Source organism: Schistocerca nitens, chromosome 2 (assembly GCF_023898315.1).
Source record: "Schistocerca nitens isolate TAMUIC-IGC-003100 chromosome 2, iqSchNite1.1, whole genome shotgun sequence".
Lineage (NCBI taxonomy): Eukaryota > Metazoa > Arthropoda > Insecta > Orthoptera > Acrididae > Schistocerca > Schistocerca nitens.
In genome coordinates this window covers 738913688-738935872 of record NC_064615.1, presented here as the reverse complement: position 1 = coordinate 738935872, position 22185 = coordinate 738913688, and the positions used below count along the sequence as shown (strand labels likewise).

The window sequence follows — 22185 nt, the reverse complement described above, 5'->3', positions numbered from 1 at the left end:
ATATGGACCTTTCTTTGATGGACTAGGAGATACCACTGACAGGACTTGACTAGGTAGTAGGGTGAGGATGTATGGGGCAGGTCTTGAGCAGGGGTGGGGTAGGGACAGACAAGGATACTGTATAGGTTGGCTGGGCAGCGAAATACCACAACAGAAGATCAGTTTGTGTTGTGGAGGAATATAGGAACACACAGTGCAATACACATCCTACAACCATCTTAGAAGATAGTTAGAAACAAGGAGAAACTATGTTTAATGAATTTGTACACAGAGAGAAAGCTTTTGACAAAGCTGAGATTCTGAAGGTAGCAGTGGTAACATACAGAGAGCCAAAGGTTATATACAACTTGTACAGAAATCAAATACAAGTTATGACAGCCGAAGGGTATAAAAAGAAAGCAGTCATTGAGAAGGGAGTGAATTAGGAATGTAGCCTATCCCCAATGTCATTCAATTTGTGCACTGACCAAGCTATGAAGGAAACAAAGGAGAAAATTTGGAAGGGAATTACTGTTCAACAAACAGAAATAAGACCTATGAGGTTTGTCGATGATACTGTAATTCTCTCAGAAATGGCACTGGGCTTGGAAGAACAGTTAGACGGAATGGATAGTGTCTCAAAAAGAGATTATAAGATGAACATCAACAAATGTAAAACATGTGTAATGTAATGTAGTAGAATTAAATCAGGTGATGCTGAGGGGATCAGAGTAGTAAGTGCGACACTAAAAGTAGTAGATGAGTTTTTCTATTCGGGTAGCAAAGTGATTGATGATCACGGAATAGTTAATATCAATTTCAGTATTAGGAAGTCTTTTCTGAAGGTATTTGTCTGGAGTGTAGCCTTGCATGGAAGTGAAATATAGACAACAAGGAAAAGGATGCTGGTAGACCTCCTTAATTCATATAATCTTATGCAAACCGTATTCTTTCCAACGAGAGTGCAAGGGAACAGTAGAACAACCATAGACAATATTTTTGTTCATTCGTCATTATTAGAAGGGCATTCTGTTAGCAAAAAGGTGAATGGCCTTTCAGATCATGATGCACAAATTTTAAGTCTAAAAGATTTTTGTGCTGCAACACATGTTAAATATAGTTACCAACTTTTTAGGAAAGCTGATCCAGTTGCTGTACAGACTTTTGTAAACCTTATCAAGGAACAAGAGTGGCAAGATGTTTATAGTGCTGATACAGTAGACGATAAATATAATGCTTTCCTCAAGACTTTTCTCGTGCTCTTTGAAAGTTGCTTTCCGTTAGAACGTTCAAAACAGGGTACTAGCACAAACAGGCAGCTTGGGTGGCTGACTAATGGGATAAGAATATCTTGTAGAACAAAGTGGCAATTATATCAAAACGTTAGAAACAGTCAAAATCTAAATGCAGCAGCCCATTACAAACAGTATTGTAAGGTGCTTAAAAAAGTTATTAGGAAGGCAAAAAGTATGTGGTATGCAGATAGAATAGCTAAGTCTCAGGATAAAATTAAAACCATATGGTCAGTCGTAAAGGAAGTGGCTGGTCTGCAGAGACAGGTCAAGAATATAGAATCATTGCGTAGTGGGGATGTCCGTGTTACTGATAAGTCGCATATATGTACAGTACTTAATAATCACTTTCTGAATATAGCAGGTGAACTAAATAGAAACCTAGTCCCAACAGGGAATCATATAGCGCTCTTAGAAAAAAGTGTTCCGAGACTGTTACCTGAAATGCTCCTCCATGATACTGACAAGAGGGAGATTGAGTTAATAATTAAATCACTAAAGACCAAGAACTCTCATGGATATGACGGGGTATCTAGCAGAATACTGAAGTATTGTTCCACGTATGTTAGCTCAGTACTTAGCCATATCTGTAACTTTTCCTTTAGGAGTGGTCGGTTTCCTGACCGATTAAAGTACTCGGTAGTGAAGCCACTTTATAAAAAGGGAGACAGGGATAATGTTGACAATTATAGACCTATTTCTATGCCATCGGTGTTTGCTAAAGTTATCGAGAGGGTTGTATATACAAGGTTACTGCAGCATTTAAATTCACATAATTTGCTGTCAAATGTACAGTTTGGTTTTAGAAATGGCTTAACAACTGAAAATGCTATAGTCTCTTTTCTCTGTGAGGTTTTGGACGGATTAAATAAAAGGTTGCGAACGTTAGGTGTTTTCTTTGATTTAACGAAGGCTTTTGACTGTGTTGACCACAAAATATTACTGCAGAAGTTGGAACATTATGGAGTAAGGGGAGTAGCTTACAATTGGTTCGCCTCCTACTTTAAGAACAGAAAGCAGAAGGTAATCCTCCGCAATATTGAGAGTGGTAATGATGTTCAGTCCCAATGGGGCACTGTTAAATGGGGTGTTCCCCAGGGGTCGGTGCTGGGGCCACTGCTGTTTCTTGTTTATATAAATGATATGCCTTCTAGTATTACAGGGGATTCAAAAATATTTCTGTTTGCTGATGACACCACCTTGGTAGTGAAGGATCTTGTGTGTAATATTGAAACATTATCAAATAATGTAGTTCATGATATAAGTTCGTGGCTTGTGGAAAATAATTTGATGCTAAATCACAGTAAGACTCAGTTTTTACAGTTTCTAACTCACAATTCAACAAGAACTGACATTTTAATCAGACAGAATGGGCATGTTATAAGCGAGACGGAACAGTTCAAGTTCCAAGGCGTACGGATAGATAGTAAGCTGTTGTGGAAAGCCCATGTTCAGGATCTTGTTCAGAAACTAAATGCCGCTTTATTTACCATTAGAACAGTATCTGAAATAAGTGACATTTAAACACGAAAATTAGTATACTTCGCATATTTTCGTACGCTTATGTCATATGGTATTATTTTTTGGGGTAATTCTTCTGATTCAAAAAGGGTATTTTTGGCTCAAAAACGGGCTGTTCGAGCTATGTATGGTGTAAGTTCGAAGACCTCTTGTCGACCCCTATTCAATAGTCTGGGAATTTTGACATTGCCCTCACAGTATGTATTTTCTTTAATGTCGTTTGTTGTTAGCAATATTAGCTTATTCCCAAGAGTTAGCAGCTTTCACTCAGTTAATACTAGGCAGAAATCAAGTCTGCATGTGGAATGCACTTCCTTGACTCTTGTGCAGAAAGGAGTGCAGTATTCTGCTGCATCCATTTTCAGTAAGCTACCACAAGAATTCAAAAATCTTAGCAGTAGCCCAAACACTTTTAAGTCTAAACTGAAGAGTTTCCTCATGGCTCACTCCTTCTATTCTGTCGAGGAGCTCCTGGAAGAGCTAAAAAATTAAGCAAATTCCAGTGTTACATTCTTGATTTTCTTTATTTAAACTAACGACTTGTCGCCTGAATATGTTTCTTATATTTCATTTTATCTGTTTCTACAATCATGTATAATTTCATGTATTGACTCGTTCCATGACCATGGAGACTTCTCCTAAATGTGGTCCCACGGAACAATAAAAAAATAAATAAAACAAGCAGTTCAGAAGAGACCAGAAGCTTTTCAAATGTGGTTTAATAGAAGAATGTTGAAGTAAACTGAATAACAAATGAGAAGGTACTGAACTGAGTTGGGGGGAAAAAACCATTTATGATACAACTTGGCAAAAAGAAGGGGCTGGTTGATAGGACCCATTATGAGGCACGAAGGCACTGTCAGGAAGGAAGTGTGGACGGTAAAAGGTGTAGGAGATCAAGGCTTGAGTAAAATAGGAAGGTTCAAATGGATATAAATTGTGGTAGTTATGCAGACTGCAGTGTTCAAAAGGAGCTTTGAAACACTAAGTGAGTATTTCCACTGGGTGATATCAGGTATGTTGTTAATGTTAGTTGTAATTGTCTTTGCTTTCCATTTTGTTGTACTCATGAAAGGTGTATTTGTTGTGTTTTGTTTCATGTTATACCCATGAGAGTGGAAAAGACATGCTGCCATCACAGCCCTGTCTGGAGCTGGTCAATATTGCAGTCCAGGACAGCTAGCCAATAGGAGGATCCCTTGGAAGATTTTTCCAATACTCTTATCACATTGTTAAAATGTCAAAATAAATGTTGAAGCAATGTTATAACCACTTCAGTAGAGATGATCGTACTGTGAACAATAAACTGTGTGTGTATCACTCAAATTGTGTTGATTTTTACTGTTAGTAAAGAAAAAGCATTTACGATGATTTCTGAAGAATACTTGGAAGTTACTGAAATCTAAACTACAAAGATCAATGATATGAGCCTGGGTTTTTAGGAGAGATTTTTTCTCCGAATTGATTGAAAGATAATTCAACATAGGAAGAGAATTAGAGGCTCAGGAAAGGAGAAGGATGTTTTATTAACATAAAAAATTGATTTTTTTTGTTACATATGGTAATATCTCTGACTATAAACAGTTTACTCGAAGGAGAAGTTCATAAGATTTTGATTGTAACGTAAAATCATAAGCTGTACCTAAACTCTGAATTCTAAGGCAGAACGGCAGACAAGATCGAAATAACTCATGACATTGCACATTCAAGAGACATTTCATGTGCTTCTATTATAAATTACATTACCAAGCAGTACTTCCAGCAAGTGTTAACTGAGAATAATGTGCAATGGACTTCACTGGTAATTCTGTGATAACTAAAGACTTCAGTAATTGTGCGATACATTATGTGAAGTTAAATGTGGTTTTTCTTTATTTTTTTATTTTTTTTAATCAATTTTGAAAAGAATAGTATATGTAGATAATGGAATTCTACGGATTAATATCTCTGGCTACGATTCATTACTAAGGGAAGTTATGATTGCAGATAAACTGAATCATATCAAGAGATATGTTAATCAAAGATGTTTATTTAAAATTTGGAAGATGAATTATCCAGCTATGATTATCCAGAGTTGTGGGGACAGTGTACTAAAGAGTTACTGATACCAGAGAGTACATTTAAAGATTGATATAATAGCGGTGGCATTTTGTTTCAAGAAAATTGCAACTTTTGGGACAAACCTGGTATCACATGACCAGCAGTACAAAGATTCTGGGTTTTCTTTACTTGAAGGAAAAGGATTTGCAAGACTGAATTGAATCCATTATTTGAAAATGTTACATTGTTGCGAAGACAATTTTTTTTTTTTTTATGTGTTAGGCTCGTTTCTGAGATGCGGAGACACACACACTTCTACAGCTGGCAGCCCACGATCTAATAAAGAGATAACAAATATACACAAATCCTCATCCATTTTGAACATCACTACTGTGGAAGATTTTATGTTCACCTTTTTGTAACAAAGAAATGAGGAGAGAGTCATAAATCTGATTTGAAAATTCATGTCTACGACTAGCACACTGCACACTGGTTGGCCAAGTATTGACATGTCTGGTAAAATGTTTGTCACTGAAAGCTGAAGAGGCTAATAGGGCATAAACTACCATGGAAAGCTGTGTCAACCTGTTGTTGGACTGGAGACGACGACGACGACAACAACAGCCACCACATTCTAGTCAAAAGGTAGATCGTAAATTTTTGGTTAATATTTTTGTACTCCATTGTTGTGAGTTCATCTGGAATTGACTGATGTTTCAATGGTCTATGTGCAATTTTAGTGGGAAACACAACACTGGTTAGCGCATTATATTGGAAGGAAGAAGCAAACTAAACTTACTTATTTTTTTCCGTAGGGGGACAAAATGCATTGTACAATGAGTTTTCTTTAAGTTACCTCATATCCGTCCTGTGCCATTTGTCAAATAGAATAATGTTTCAATAACAATGTCTACTTCATTTTAGATGCTTTCTTTAAATCACAACAAAAACTGCTGATTCTACAGGCAATTTAAATGTGAAAACTTGCTGAGTTCATGTTGATCTACACTTTAGTTTCCAGCACATGCAAGTAGTAATTATTGAATACTATATCAACAAAAAATTTTGAAATAACATTCTGGTTACCTCATTCATATAAATGAGGTGAACCATTTAGGGAAAAGTCCCAGTTAATGAAGTAAATACTTAAGTAATTGGTGATTTGTTAAAGGTTTTTCTGTAACAACATCTGACTACCCTATCACTTGCCGGCTCACACAAACACAAATTGTGTGCCACCCACCTCTACATACAATACAAACATTATCAATGTGCACAAGCACAAAGACATTTATTACAAGTGCAGGTACCTCACAACATGAGTTCACAAGGTTCTTGGTTACCCCGCAGCCTAAGCCTGTAAGACATATGCTTAAGGCAAGAAAACTACCTTCATATTCAAGAGACAGACTTAAGGAGAACACCAGGATGCATGACATCACATGATTCAAAATAAATGTTTTTTGATAATTAACATTTTTATGTTGATTTCAAAACTGTTCTCAGTATGACAGTGAAATTATTTCATTTTATGTTATAAGAATTTTAGTATGGCAGCAAATGCCCTCTCTCTGTCAGATTCCTTCTTTGGGGAGGACAGAAGAATTTGTTTGTGAAGATTGGACAAGAAAGGGAGCAAGGACGTGCACGGGAGGGCTGAGTGAGATGTGAGGTTGGATATGTCAATCAGAATACAAGTTAAGAGGGAGCCATCTTGTATGAGGACCTGTAGCACGATTGAAGGAAAATGTGCCCCAGTGTGGCAGATTGCAAACAGTACATTAGTAAGAACTGTGCCACATTCAGTTCAGAGATTACAGAAGGGAACAATAAAATAAGAAGTAAGGGATGGATTAGATGAATATGACAAGAAGGTAGGTGGAAAAGATAACAGCAAAAATGCATATAGCAAAAAAGAGAGAGGAAGAAATAATACAGAGGGAGCAAAACAGTGAAAAAATAGAAAACAGAAAACAAAAATGGACAGGCTTCTGTGGGAAACCATGAGAATAAATTAAAATAAAATAAGGTAGAATTCAAGACTGCAGGTAATCTCACTGCGGGGCATGACTTGATGAGTCTACTGAGAATCATTCAAGGTCTGGGTTATGCCAGATAATGAAGGCAGTTCTTCTGAATCTTTCTGAAAGTAGGAGCTATACTTGAAAGTACTGGTAGGAGTGGGTGCATAGTGATAGAGGATGCCCATCATATTTAATGTTGGATAAGGTAAGTCAGTTACTTCACCGTAGATATCAAGGCTTTAAGGAAGGCAGTGTCCGACACGGAAAGGACAGTAGCTGTCAAACTGAATATTTTGTAGTTTGTTTTTTAGTGTGATTTGTATGGAAGTTTGGATGCAAACTTCAATGGCTTACTGGTCAACGTCCAAAAGGTAGCATGGGGTTTGGAGGAGAACTTTGTGAATTTCTAATTACAAAATGAACTGAAAACCACTGGGCACAACACTGCCTGTCAAATTGGTGTTCCTGCATTATAATTGTCCCCTGTGGTATTCACAGACATCTTATAAATAGCTGTAACTTTGAAAAGGGGAAACTTTCAAAATGGCAAAAAGTACAGATTTGAACCATACGAGGTGCGGCTAGAAAAAAACCGGACTGATGCTGGAAAAAACATTTATTTACAATTATTTACAATTTCATTTTATCTCCTTCAATGTACTCTCCTCCTCGGTCTCTACACTGCTCCATACGAATTTTCCACTGTTCATAGCAATGCTGCAGATCATTTTCGGTAAGTCCATACATTACTTCCGTCGCTTTTTCTTTTACTGCTTCAACAGTCTCAAATCTAGTTCCTTTCAAAGCTGACTTGACTTTAGGGAAAAGAAAAAAGTCACAGGGGGCCAAATCAGGTGAGTAGGGTGGATGATCTAAGATGGGAATGTTGTGTTTTGCCAAAAACGTCTTCACTGACAACGCACTGTGAGCTGGGGCATTGTCTTGGTGAAGGATCCATGACTTTTTTCTCCACAAATCGTTCTGTTTTCTCCGTACTCGCTCACGTAGGGTAGCCAGGACGCTAATGTAGGAATGCTGATTCACTGTTTGTCCCTCTGGTACCCAATCAATGTGCACAATCCCTTTGATGTCAAAAAAAAAAACATCATTGCCTTGAATTTCGATTTTGACATTCGTGCTTTTTTTTGTCGTGGAGAACCAGGAGTTTTCCAATGCATCGATTGGCGTTTAGTTTCGGGATCGTAAGTAAAAAACCACGATTCATCGCAAGTAATAACATTTTGTAAGAAGGTGGCATCACTTTCAATGTTTTCCAAGATGTCAGAACAAATCATTCTTCGGCGTTCCTTCTGTTCAATTGTGGTGGTGGTTGTTGGGATGTTTAAGGGGGACTAAACAGCGAAGGTCATCAGTCCCCCATTCCAAAAACAGGCGAGCTGAAAATCGGCGAAGCAGGTAAAAACCTAAGGGGGGAGGAGACGCCCCCCAGTCGCTAAAAGAACACAATTGCAGCAACAAACACTACAGACAAGAAGAGTACAGAGGAACACCAGACAGAAAGGAACAGAAAAAGCTGAGATGGCCGGAGACTGGTCGACTGACCACAAGAACAAAAAAAGGGAAAGAGTCAACCACTCGACGACACACCAAAATAGCAACAAACATTGAGAGACGCGAGGTCAAAAGACACAGAAAGGGAAAGGTGCAGGACCCCCCTAAATGGAACCATAAAAAGGGCCACCATGGATAAAATTTAAAACATTGTCAGCCATGGAGGCATCATCGCATAAAATCAAAGGCAAAGTGCCCGGGAGATTCAAAGATTGCCGGAGGGTGCGCAGTCGGGGACACTCCAGCAAAATGTGGGCGACCGTCAGCCGAAACCCACACCGACACAGGGGAGGATCCTCCCGACGCAAAAGATGACCGTGCATCAGGTAGGTATGGCCTATGCGTAGCCGACACAGGATGACACACATCGGTCGTCTCCTTGACAGCCCGCAGTTTATTCGGGGATGTCATGCCACGCCATTCAGCAGTCCACATACCAAGTACCTTATGGCGCAACACCAGCTGCTGATCTCGAGCTGGGAGGCCGATCTCCAAAGCTGGGGCGGCGATCGCCCCTTTGGCCAGCCTGTCGACACGTTCGTTCCCCGGGATGCCAACGTAACCTGGCGTCCAAACAAAGACCACCGAACTTCCGGAGCGGGTAAGGGTGGAAACAGACTCCCGAATAGAGGACACCAGAGGAGAAGAGGGATAGCAGCGGTCGATGGCCTGGAGGCTGCTCAGGGAGTCACTACAGATGACGATGGACGTACCTGAGCAGGAACGCATATGCTCAAGAGCGCGCAATATGGCCACCAGCTCTGCAGTAAAAATACTGCAGCCAGCCGGCAAGGAGCGCTGTTCAACATGGGCATCGTGAGCAAAAGCGTAGGCAGTGCGACCATCAACCAGGGAACCATCAGTGTAGACAGTCTCACAGCCCAGAAATGAAGCGAGGAGTGCACGAAAACGGCGACGGAGGGCCACAGGCGGAACCGAGTCCTTGGGTCCCTGTGCCAAGTCCAGACGGATGGACGGCCGGGGCAAACATCAGGGAGGCGTAGGTGCACGGACCCGTAAGGGAGGCAGAAGAGGGAATGACCCCAGTTCCGACAGCAGGGACTTTATGCGGACAGCTATGGAAAGCCCAGACCGAGGTCGCCGTTCGGGCAGATGGAGGACCGTGACAGGGAAAAGCAGGCGACGATTGGGATGGCCCGGCGAGCAATGAACGTGGACAGCATAGTCGGCGAGCAGTCGATGGCGGCGAATCCGCAGCGGGGGAACCCCAGCCTCCACCAGTAGACTATCTACGGGGCTCGTACGAAAGGCGCCAGTTGCAAGCCGAACCCCACAGTGGTGTATGGGGTCTAACAACTTCAACACTGAGGGTGATGCAGACCCATAGGCCAGGCTTCCATAATCGAGCCGGGACTGCACAAGGGCTCTGTACAACCGCAACAGCGTGCAGCGATCTGCACCCCAAGCCGTGTGGCTCAGGCAGCGGAGGGCGTTGAGGTGCCGCCAGCATTTTTGCTTCAGCTGAGTAAGATGAGGAACCCATGTGAGCCGGGCATCAAACACGAGTCCCAAGAAGCGGCAAGTGTCCACCACTTGAAGCAGGTGCCCGTCGAGGTAAAGGTCAGGATGAGGGTGGACCGTCCGACGCCTGCAGAAGTGCATAACTCGAGTCTTGGCTGCAGAGAACTGAAAACCGTGAGTCAGAGCCCATGATGCTGCCTTGCGAACGGCTACTTGCAGCCTGCGTTCGGCGACTCCCGTAGTCGTGGAGCTAAATGAGATGCAGAAGTCGTCGGCATACAAAGAAGGAGACACCGACGACCCCACGGCTGCAGCCAGACCATTAATGGCCACTAGAAATAAGGAGGACGCTCAACACCGAGCCCTGCGGGACCCCATTTTCCTGTATATAAGATGAACTAGAGGCGGCACCCACTTGCACCCGGAAAGAGCGGCGCAATAAAAAGGTTTGAAGAAAAGCCGGGAGCCGACCACGAAGACCCCACTCATGCGACGTAGCAAGGATGTGATACCTCCATGTGGTGTCATACGCCTTCCGCAGATCGAAAAATACAGCAACGAGATGCTGACGTCGGGCAAAGGCCGTACGAATAGCAGATTCCAGCCGCACCAAATTGTCCGTGGCAGACCGGCCCCGACGGAAGCCAACCTGGGATGGAGCGAGGAGACCGCGCGACTCAAGGACCCAACACAAATGCCGCCCCACCATACGTTCGAGCAATTTGCACAAAACGTTGGTGAGGGTAATGGGACGATAGCTGTCCACCGTCAGTGGGTCCGCACTGGGTTTCAAGATGGGGACAATAAGACCCTCTCGCCATTGCGACGGGAACACGCCCTCGCTCCAAATGCGGTTGAAGATGGTGAGGATGTGTCTCTGGCAGTCCCTGGAGAGATGCTTCAGCATCTGCGCGTGGATGCAGTCTGGTCCTGGTGCTGTATCAGGGCAATCGGCGAGGGCAGCGAGGAATTCCCTCTCGCTGAAAGGAGCATTGTATTCTTCAGAACGACGCGTGTGGAATGATACTGGCGTCTGCTCGGCCCGCTCCTTGAGAGAGCGAAAGGCGGGGGGGTAAGTTGCAGTCGCAGAGCTCTTAGCAAAGTGCGCAGCAAGGTGTTCAGCAATGGCGGTAGCGTCCGTGCAGACAGCGCCGTCCAGGGAGATCCCAGGGACACCCGTAGGGGTCTGGGATCCATAAATCCGCCGGATCCGGGACCACACGAGCGAGGGGGAGACACGGGAGCCCAGGGATGAGACGTACCTCTCCCAGCACTCCTGCTTACGCCGTGCAATAAGACGACGGGCCAAGGCACAGAGCCTCTTAAAGGCGATGAGGGTCTCCAGAGACGGGTGCCGCTTATGACGCTGGAGGGCCCGCCTACGGCCGCGAATAGCCTCAGCAATCTCCGGCGACCACCAGGGTACAGCCTTCCTCCGAGGGAGTCCAGAAGAGCGGGGGATGGCAGCCTCGGCCGCCGAAATAATTGACGTGGTGAAGACACGGACCACCTCGTCAATGTCACCCTGTGGGGGAGACTCGATGGTTGCAGCGGAAGTAAAAGCCGGCCAGTCAGCCCTGTGGAGAGCCCAGCGGGGCAGGCGCCCAGAAGAATGACACTGGGGCAGTGACAAATAGATGGGAAAATGGTCACTACCACACAGGTCAGGATGCACCCTCCAGTGGAGGGATGGGACAAGTCCGGGGCTGCAAAGAGAGAGATCGATGGCCGAGAACGAGCCATGGGCCACACTGAAATACGTGGGAGCACCGGTATTCAAGAGGCTATGGTCGAGCTGAGCCAACAAATGCTCCACGGCCCGACCGCGGTCATCGGAGACAGTCCCACCCCACAGAGGGTTGTGGGCATTGAAATCGCCCAGAAGCAGCAATGGTGGCGGGAGTTGTGCCAGCAGCGCAGCCAAGACATGGCGTGTGAGCGCCCCATCCGGAGGAATGTAAACAGAGCAAACAGTAATAGCCGGCGAGAGCTCAACCCTGGCAGCGACTGCCTCCAAAGGCGTCTGAAGGGGTACTGGCGAGCTACAGACAGAGTGGTGAACAAAGAGGCAAACCCCACCTGATGCTCGGTGACAGGCAACACGGTTCTTATAGTATCCCCGAAAACCGCGAAGGGTGGGGGTCCGCATTGCAGGAAACCAAGTTTCCTGCAGAGCAATGCAGAGAACAGGGGAATCACTCAGAAGCATCCGGAGCTCAGGCAGGTGGCGGAAATAACCGCCGCAGTTCCACTGGAGAATGGAAGCAGGAAGGGACTGGGAGGGCGTGAATGCCACTAAGAGGCAGACGGCGCCTCAGAGTCAACTGCCGCCACCGGGGGAGAGTCAGCTGTGTCCATAGGAAAGGCCCCCAAGGGTTCCGTGAGGGCGAGATCCGCAGCAGAGGCGAGGATCTCCACCTCATCCCCGGAGCCAGGACTATGTACAGCAGGCGGTACTGAAACCGCCGGAACGTCCTTCTTCTTACCGCCGGAACGTCCTTCTTCTTGGACACATTCTGTTCCTTCTTCTCGCGTCGGCCCTTAGGGTGAGAGGGCTGGGAGAGCTTCTCTGAAGGAGCATCAGAGGCTGATGACGACGCAGAAGCCCTACGACCAGCAGGTGGCGGAACCTTCAGCCACTGGCTGACATCCGGCTGGGTAGGAGAAGAAACGGAGGAAGGGAGAGCCCCGAGGGACCCCTTCCGCGAGAGAGGAACCGGCAGAGGCAACGCCGGTGGAGGAGGAGGGGGAGGGGGAGGGATCGAGCCCCCCGGTTTTGGAGGAGATGTCACTCCCGAAGGAAGTGTGGGGGGAGCGACAGAAGAGGGTTTACCCCCAACGGCTAAGGGGGCAACAGAGGAAGGCTTGCCCCCAGACACGAGGGGGGCAGACAGAGATGCACGGCCCTGAGGGCCCACTGAAGGCGGCACAGATGAGGCGACAACCGTCGCTTGCGTGGGCGACGATAACGTGGCTGCAGCATAAGACATTCGAATGGAAGCAGGATACAACCTTTCATATTTCAGTTTAGCCTCGCGATAAGTAAGCCGGTCCAGGAACTTAAATTCCATAATCTTCCGCTCCTTATGAAGAACGGGGCAATCCGGCGAGCATGGAGAGTGGTGCTCCCCACAGTTGACACATACAGGCGGAGGCGCACATGGAGAATCGGGATGAGAGGGGCGTCCGCAATCTCGACATGTAGCGCTGGATGGGCAACGGGAGGACATATGGCCAAACTTACAGCACTGGAAGCACCACATCGGGGGAGGGACGTATGGCTTGACGTCGCAACGGTAAACCATCACCTTGACCTTCTCGGGCAAGACATCACCCTCGAAGGCCAAGATAAAGGCACCGGTGGCCACCCTGTTAGTCTTGGGTCCTCGATGGACACGACGGACAAAATGCACTCCACGTCGTTTTAAGTCGGCTCTCAGCTCGTCATCGGATTGTAACAAAAGGTCACGATGGTAAATAATCCCCTGGACCATATTTAAGCTACTGTGGGGAGTGACGGTTACAGGGACGTCACCCAGCTTATCACACAAGAGCAACGCTCGTGACTGGGCTGGGGAGGACGTCTTGAGGAGGATAGGAGGATGGACGGATGGACCCATTCCTCATTTTAGACAACCCCACCACTTCCCCAAACTTATCCTCCAGGTGTTCCACAAAAAACAGAGGCTTCGTCATAAGAAAGGAGTCACCATCAGTCCTGCTGCAGACAAGGTATTGCGGTACGTAAGGCTCCCGCTTAGCACTAGATCTACGTCCCTCCCATGGCGCAGCCAACGAGGGGAACGACTGAGGGTCATATTGCGCAGCATCAAAGTCTACTCTGCCTCGCTTAGAGACGCTGGTGGCCGTGCGACCACCAGCTTGGTGTGATTTATTGCGCTTCATTGCGCCACATCCGCCCAGATGCCACCTACTCCGAACGAGGGCTCTCCCCAAGGGCGCCACCCAGCGAAAGCAACGGGTACCTGGCCGATATCCCATTGCCCGGAGTCCCCGTGCCCCAGACAAGATGGGCACATACTCCTTGGCATGCATGGGGAGGAAACAGCTCTGGCATCTGTAGTGCGATCCCTGCGTGGTCAGGGGGCTACCACCAAGAGGGTACATGACGACCCCACCACAACGGACTGGCTACCGTGCTGGATTTTAGGTGTTGAAAGGGTCCACAGTTGTCGTGGGCGCTAAGAAGAGGATTGCGCACAAGACGAGAAGGAGACAACCCAGAAGATGTTGGGTGTAATCCCCCCCCACACGACAATAGGTAACATGCAAGATGGTGGTGCATGATGGACCAATAGAAAAACACCACGTAAGGTGTCCTTCCCCAAATGGCACGCACTAACAACAGAAATTTGGAAAAAAAAGGAGGTCAAACCCAAAGGGGACCATCACAGAAGGCCGAAACGTTTGAGACCCCTTTTAGTCGCCTCTTACGACAGGCAGGAATACCGCAGGCCTATTCTTACCCCCGAACCCGCAGGGGGGGGGGGGGGGGGTGTTCAATTGTGAGACACTTTGGAACCATTTTTGAACACACTTTGTTCATGTTGAAACTTTCATGAAGAATCTGCCTAACACTTTCCTTGTCAACTCCTGTTAACTCAGACACTGCTCTGATTGTTAAACGGCGATCTTGTCGAACAAGTTTACCGATTTTTTCAATGTTTGCATCAGTTTTTGCTGACAATGGTCTGCCAGTGCGAGTGTCATCACTGGTGTCTTCGCGGCCATCTTTAAATCGTTTAAACCACTCAAACACTTGTGTTCGCGATAAACAATCATCGCCGTACACTTGTTGTAACATTACAAACGTTTCACTTGCAGATTTTCCTAGTTTGAAACAAAATTTGATGTTAACACGCTGTTCTTTCTGTACACTCAACATTTTCCGACGCACAGACAAAACGTCAACTACTTAAAACAGACGCCACGGGCAGACTGAGTGCAGGAGGCAGATGAAACTCGAGCAGTAGGCGGAGCGAGAGTCACGTGACAGGCCACGCGACTTTCAGCCTTATTGCATTCGTTTTATTGTTTCACCAGTACTAGTCCGGTTTTTTTCTAGCCACACCTCATATATACTAGCTATTTTCATGTACAATTTCAGGTTCATCAGTTCAGCAGTTCGACTGTGATTAGCAGAACACATACATACACCTCAGACCTATAGACAGCTGAACATTTATGAATCCTTCCACTTCAGATGCTCCACATGTTCTCTTTTTTCCTTTTGAGATCTATTACATTTTTCTCTCTCCATTTATCAATTTGTATTATTCCTTCAATTATATATTTTGTCAACTTTGTCTACTCTATCCTTACTTCTCAGTCACCTAATGGCCTATATCTCCCTTCCATCATCTCTGAGCAGAAGTTTAACAGTGCTCACCATTTTTGAAATATCTTCTACCATTTTCTTTGGCATGTTTCCTTCATCATCAGTTCTCTTCACCCTCATACAACACTGGTTCCAAGTAGCCTGACTTATTACTAATCCTCCTCAAATCAATCTCTCAACCTCCCTGAATAAGAAACCAGTGATTCTACTAACTAGGAATTGTATACTGGAACATATTAAGTGTGTTATTTCGTAGCAGTAGTGAAACAGAGAAAATTATGTAACTGTGAGTACGACATACTGAATTAGAAATGTAAAGTGCCTTACCCCATAGCTTGCATATTGCCAGATGCTTTACTGCCTATGCCACATCCTGGACCAGCTGCTGGACTGAGTCGTGACAATACAAGTTTGTCATGGGCCAACTGCTTCTGACTTGGTTTCGCAGGTGTTTTCACATAGCTTTTGCCTCCATAAAAGATCTAGAAGTTAAGCATACAAGAAAAAATATTACAAAAAAAGATTAAATGTACCAAAAGGAAAATTCACTAGAGAAACCTATCTAATTATGAGACAGAATAGCTGGTCATTATTTACAGTCATGCAACATAATATCAGTACTGCTGATAGGAACATATTTTTTACACACACTGTCCAAGCTTTCAGAATTAATATGGAAGAGAAGAGGGGATATGTCAAGGGAAGGTTAAAAAGGAGGGGCAAGTCACTCAGATGCCTGAACGGGTGGGACACAGTCGTTTTTGCAAGTTCCTAGCAGCAGTACAAAATAATAATATGCAGATTCGGTATTTAAGTGCAATGACAAGATAAATATTTATAACAACCAGAAGGTTTGTATTCATAATGCAGGTCAAAACATAATTATCATCACAGATGTGCAACGTTGTTTCCGTTGCTCGAAAATCTGAAAGATAAAGATTTATGCCTGAGTATTACTTGAATGACATTCAGAAGATTTACTAGAACAGAAACTACTCACGATTTAGGATGCCACACAACCCTCCAAAATGCTGTGACTAAATCACTATCCAATATTTTATCTCTCACAATAATGAATGTTCGTGTTCATTGCTGAACAGTTAAGAAATATTATGGAAAACATGTCCAACACACATCTTATTTTGAAATTTTATTTTATACACTATTTCTTTCAGCATTGTAGTATCATATTATCAAATGCAAACAAAACCCATATGTTCTACAACCAAACTCAGTCATGTGGAACAATTATTACAACATTAGTATAGAACAGGTATGACTATTGGTTTCGTATTCACAGAAAGTTTAATTCATGTTTGGTGTACAAGAATCAGAGACCCCATTCATTCATAATGTTTTGAAAATCTTTCCAAGAAGAGTTTCAGCAATGTGTAACAAGTCAAGGTACACAAAACAGAAGCAACCTTACCAATTTCATCTGTACATTACATTAACAACAAACTGTAATTACACTGCTCGTTAAAATTTTTCCTAATACTAACCGTAACCTAATAGAATTAGTACGAAATCCACAACTTTAAAGTAAACTGCTCCTTCTTCGCACTTTCTAATACCAAGCGTAACTCAACAGAATTAGCAGAAAATTCACTACTTTAAAAAAACTTCTCCTTCCTCAGTTATATTAAATAATGGCTGTTTATCACTACTGGTAGCTTAATATTTAAATTAATACATTCTTATCTTGCAAAGAGAATAGTTACTCACATCTGCAGCAACACAGGCCCATTTACAATAAATACCGTATCTACTTGTGCACAGCTTAACAATGAACATTGCTACATGTCATTTTGCAAAGAGGTACTGTATTTCTGATCCATGAATCTGGATAATCGGATATAATACTCAGAGGGAAGAGCTAATAAAGTACATTATTTGTTTTACTGTGAATGGATAGATATTTCTAATTTCTTGCTTTATGTTAGATGTGAGTTTGGTGAAGACCTTTGCACAAGTGTACATAATTCCACTATGAACTATAGAAAAGGAGGCAGTGACTAAATGAAAATCATTTTTGTGTAATGTACCAGAATTTTACAAATTTTAACTGAAACTGATTTTTACTATCAGCAACAAAGAACATTAAAGAGTGTAATAAATCCAAGATCCTTCTATAGATATCTGTGAGATATATAATGATCTGTTTTACACATTACTGTCGCTGTTTGTTGTGTTCGCTTTAGGTGCACTGCCTGAGAAGTACCTTCATAAGGCAACAAGGAGTATTTTCTTGTCTCTTCTAACAATTTTACAACACATACCTTTCCACTGCTCAAGAAGCAACCCTCACTTTTTGAATGGTTTTTGTGATATCCAATCTCACAATGCCACAAGTCAAAGCTCACAATACAGATGGGTAAAACATTTCCATTTAAAATATGTCAGAATACTTGTTCTAAAAATTCTATTTAGTTTATCAAAAGCACTTTTCAGACATTTCTACTCTTCATGTTTACTTCATGTGTTATTCATCCAGTCACCTCTAAATATAAGAATATAGCAAATGGTATTATGGCATCTATGTTGTACCATTTTCTTTTCCATGTGTTGATTATCTATTATTTTTTGCCCAACATCTAACTTGCTCTGATTGTCTTCTATATGTTGTTGAAGTTCACCTCCATCAGAGCCAAATAGTACAATGTCAACGCAAATAAAGGGTTGTTTAGTTATGTTCCATTATCACTGATTCCTTCATTTCTCCAGATTAAGGATATGGAAAAGTCCTCCCGGATGGTGAAAAAAGCTTTACTGACACAAAATCTTCTTTTATGTTCCAATTCTAAATATTCCACATTTCTAATGTATAGAACATAAAAAATTTCACGTAAACTATAAGGTAATAAACAATGTGAACTCTGCAGTTTTTAAAGTCATAATGTGAAAGCAAAAGTTTCAGTTAAATCTGGCATTTTTTCCACCCCCACATAAAAAATATTATTAATCCGAGGGCAGGAGTCTACTACCATTGGTAACTCACAGTTATTTGATGCTGAAATTGGGTCTTGGCTTTTTCCTGAAGGCTGAGGTTCCAGTACAAACTTAAAATGATTGTTCATTAGTGATTTGAATAACTGATGCTCTAGATGTGACATCAGACGACATGTTGCAAGACTGAGCGGAAAATAGTGGACTTTGACTGTGACTTTGGCAGCTTTAATCAATGAATAAATGGATTCTACTATTGTGTACAAGTTTATCAGATAGTGATGATAATCAGGAATTGATCAGACTCCAATGCCATTTCCCACCTTCTTACGCATGTACAGACTTTTCCAAATCATCGTGACTGAAGTATACAACTATTTTGGTGATGGTTTCAGACTGCTTCATTATTTATGAGTGTGCAGCTACCAAATTCTGAGCCTGAAGAATGTTGGCAGACATTAGGTCACTAGCATGATTGCATCATATTACTGTCAGACGATTCAAACTGGATATCACAGACTGCAATGGAACATCTAAACATTCCATAATGAGTTTCAAATGGTTGCATTCACACAGACTGTCAATGTAATGTCACCGACAACATATGTTGCGAAGTAAGTTTTGATGTTGACATCATTTGTTATCTTTGGATGTTAACATATTATTGCTGCACATGATGTTAAGAATATCTGTACTAGACGATAAGTATTCGATTTTATGCAATTGTTTTCATTATGACTTATTTTATTATTTGCTTTGTTTCCATGACATACTGCAAAGGATACTTGAGGACTTCACACTTTTTCTTCAACAGTTCTCCCAGAGAAGACTTAATACCACAAAGCAAAAAATTATTTCAGTTTGACAACATCTGGATAAAGAAAAAGCCTGCACTGTACATAAATAAGAACACAGTTTTGTAATGAAAATTGCTTCAACAGTCATCTTTACTGAGAGAGACAAAGTCTTCTTCTTCTCCAGCCTCTAGATATGCACTCATGGACATACGCCTCTTCCAAAGATTTACATGTCACTCTTTGCTGGGCAGTCCGAATCCAGTTTTTTCCTGCATATCATTGGCTCATCAGAGGATATTCGACACTAATCTTTGACTCCCTCATATGTCACTGCATCGGTGTTTTGGCCCATGTGTAAAATTATATCTGGCCATGTGTCCTGCCCAAAACCACTTCAGTCTCTTGAGAGTGTCATAGACTTCCATTCTTTTCCTCTTCTCTTCGTTCTTGATCCTTTCTCTCAAACTCACTCAACGTATGCTCTCTCTATGGCCCTTTGACAGATCCAGAGACAAATTGCATTCCTTGTAAGTGTGTTTTGAGCCCTTATGTGGGCCCTAGCAGGAATCATAAACCTTCGTTTTTGAATTTATAGGGAAAGTCAGTTTATAGAGAATCCAAACAAGTTTCCCAAATGCCATCCACGTGAGGCTGATTTTCCAGGCGATCTCTGCTGTCCATTTATCTTCCCCGAGCTGGGTTGTATGTCCCATAAATGTATTTGTTTATTACATCTAGAGCATGGTCTTCGATGAAGACCATGATACTGACAGAGCGCATGACTCATCCTATGAAGGTTAATTTTAAGTCCTACAGCTTGGGATGCTTCTTTAAGAAACAGAGAGAGCAAATGTAAATACTTTTGGATTAAAGGAGGTTACTCACTGAAATGCAGATGCGTTAAGTTGTTGCCAGGCACACATGACGAGCTAGAGGGGGTGGGGGGTTAGCAGGGAACGATGGGATGTGGGGTGGGGAGTAGGAAGAAGAACAGCCACACACACATGCCTGTGTTCCTACATGGCGCCGGCAGGACTGACAGCCTTTTTTGTCGTTCTTTGGTAATAAGGAAAAAAGGATACATAGTTGTTAACAAAAAATTATATCTACTGACAAACAAATATTTTTTGTTATATCTGTAAGCAACCGCTTCTGTAGCTGAGAAACTAGCACACGCCAGAGCAGTTTGGTCAACTTGGAGGTAGACGGTTTGAATTCTGGAGGTAGAAGAAATTTTCATCACTAGTACATGGACACAGAGGGGATAAAAGGTGGTGGTATAAAGTTCCTGACCAGTAGACTTTCTGTCGATGTCCCACGTTAAATTTCAAACCTCACAGCAATGTCTCATGGAGTGAAGGCATGTGACACTACAATGGTGATCTGCCTGTCAGATGGGGGTGTTAGGTTTGGAGGTTCCCTTGGTGTGGTATGAGAGAAATAAGTTATGTGCCAGCAACAGGTTACAATCTCCCCATTTTCTTCATTTATAACAACACAGTCACAGCACTACACAGTCACAGCACTACACTAAAAGCACTCATCAGTCACTCACATGACACAGATACATATTTGACACTCCATAAGAGGTCGGAGGAATGGCAACAAGGTATCACCTCCACCATTATCCATTTCATAACGATTGACCTGAGTTTAGAGCTCATATTCTGGTCACATCATCTGACAAACATCGACGTGTTATACCTTGCCGGAATCGTGGAAATGTCTACTTTTATTTGGTGTATGAATATTACACTTTAGTTGAAAAGGGGGCAGCATACACAGTAATATTTAAGAAAAAGTGTGTTTTTTCTGCCATTTTTTGGTGAGTGTCAAATTTGAGGAGTCTCAGAAGTCAGACCACAATTAAGAGAAAAATTTCCTTTGCACAGTTTAAAGATACAACACACTCAACTTCCAGATGAATTGTCTGTGCTTTCCAATAAGTTGTTTTGTCCCAATTATGGGGCACGTCGGTTGTTGCAATTTGCCTTATGGTGATACATATTAACAAGATGAAAAGTGTAAGTGCAAGCTCTGTTGTTGCCTTTCACATTTGTTATGCTTTTATGCATGTAAATCTACACACAGCACTAATGTCACATATTTAATTTATTTGCTTTTGTGGTTCTATGCGCCATGTGCTCGTGTGTGTTATGTTGCCGGATCTCTGAACAGTATTTCCACTTCAGTGTTCACTGTTGCAGTGCTTGCATCGCTTCCCATCAGATAGGAAACAATCATGCTCCCATTTGTTGTTGTTTATTCGTGTGAGACAGTGCTCATAACATAATTAATTCCTTTGTACTTCTGTGAAATGATGTGTCATTTATGGAGTTGTGAAAAGTCTATGGTGATCAGTTATTGTGCTTACTTCGAGGCCAAAAAAGATCAGGGTATGAGCAGTAAAGAGAACTTCTGAATGCCTCAGGGTTAATGAAAGTACAGTGAATCGAATTTCAAGAGAATATAGAGAAACTTTATGTCCTGTGTCAACAAATAAGAGTTCTGGCAGGCAAAAGAAGTTTATATTGGACAAGCTTACAGAGGGAGTCATAAGAAGAAAAATCCATGACCTCTACGTGGAAAAGCAGATTACAACAGTGGCACCAATGTTGGGAAAATTTGAATACAGAAGTGGAAGATTTTCCTAATATGAGTGAAACAACCCTTTGCTGTGCTATTTTAAAATTGGGCTTCAGATCAAAAAGTTCAACAAAAAACTGTGCCGATGGAAAATAACCAAATAGCACGGAAAAGAGATGAGTTCTTGCAGGACGTAAGAAACTTGTGCAATGCTGGATGGGCTATTTATTACACTGATGAGAGTTGGTGTGGTGCAAATCATTCCAGGTGATTTGGTCGGCAGGAACAAAAAATGCCTTATGCATCAGAAAATGTATATGATTATCACAGAGTTAGAGTTCACAAGTGGAACGGCTGGAAAGGGGAAATTCAAACACCATCTGGTTCTGGGAAAAGGATTATAATGTGCCACATAGGGAATGAAGATGGGTTCATGCAAACTGCTGGCTTATGTTTTATTGGCCAAAAGAAGGTGATGATTATCATTCTGAAATGAATGACACACTATGAAGAGTGGTTTAGGAGTGTTCTTGAAAAATTACCAAACACATCTGCAGTTGTTTTGATCAAGCCCCATATCACACAAC

General features: G+C 42.9%; 1 protein-coding gene across 1 annotated transcript in view; it reads right to left on the bottom strand.

Moving 5' to 3' along the window:
- Positions 1–22185, bottom strand: part of LOC126234600 (protein MCM10 homolog) — a 110132-nt gene that overhangs the window by 41021 nt on the left and 46926 nt on the right. Inside the window, exon 8 of the mRNA XM_049943319.1 lies at positions 15597–15751. Coding sequence (XP_049799276.1) covers positions 15597–15751 — 155 coding nt within the window. The remainder of the gene's footprint in view (positions 1–15596; positions 15752–22185) is intronic.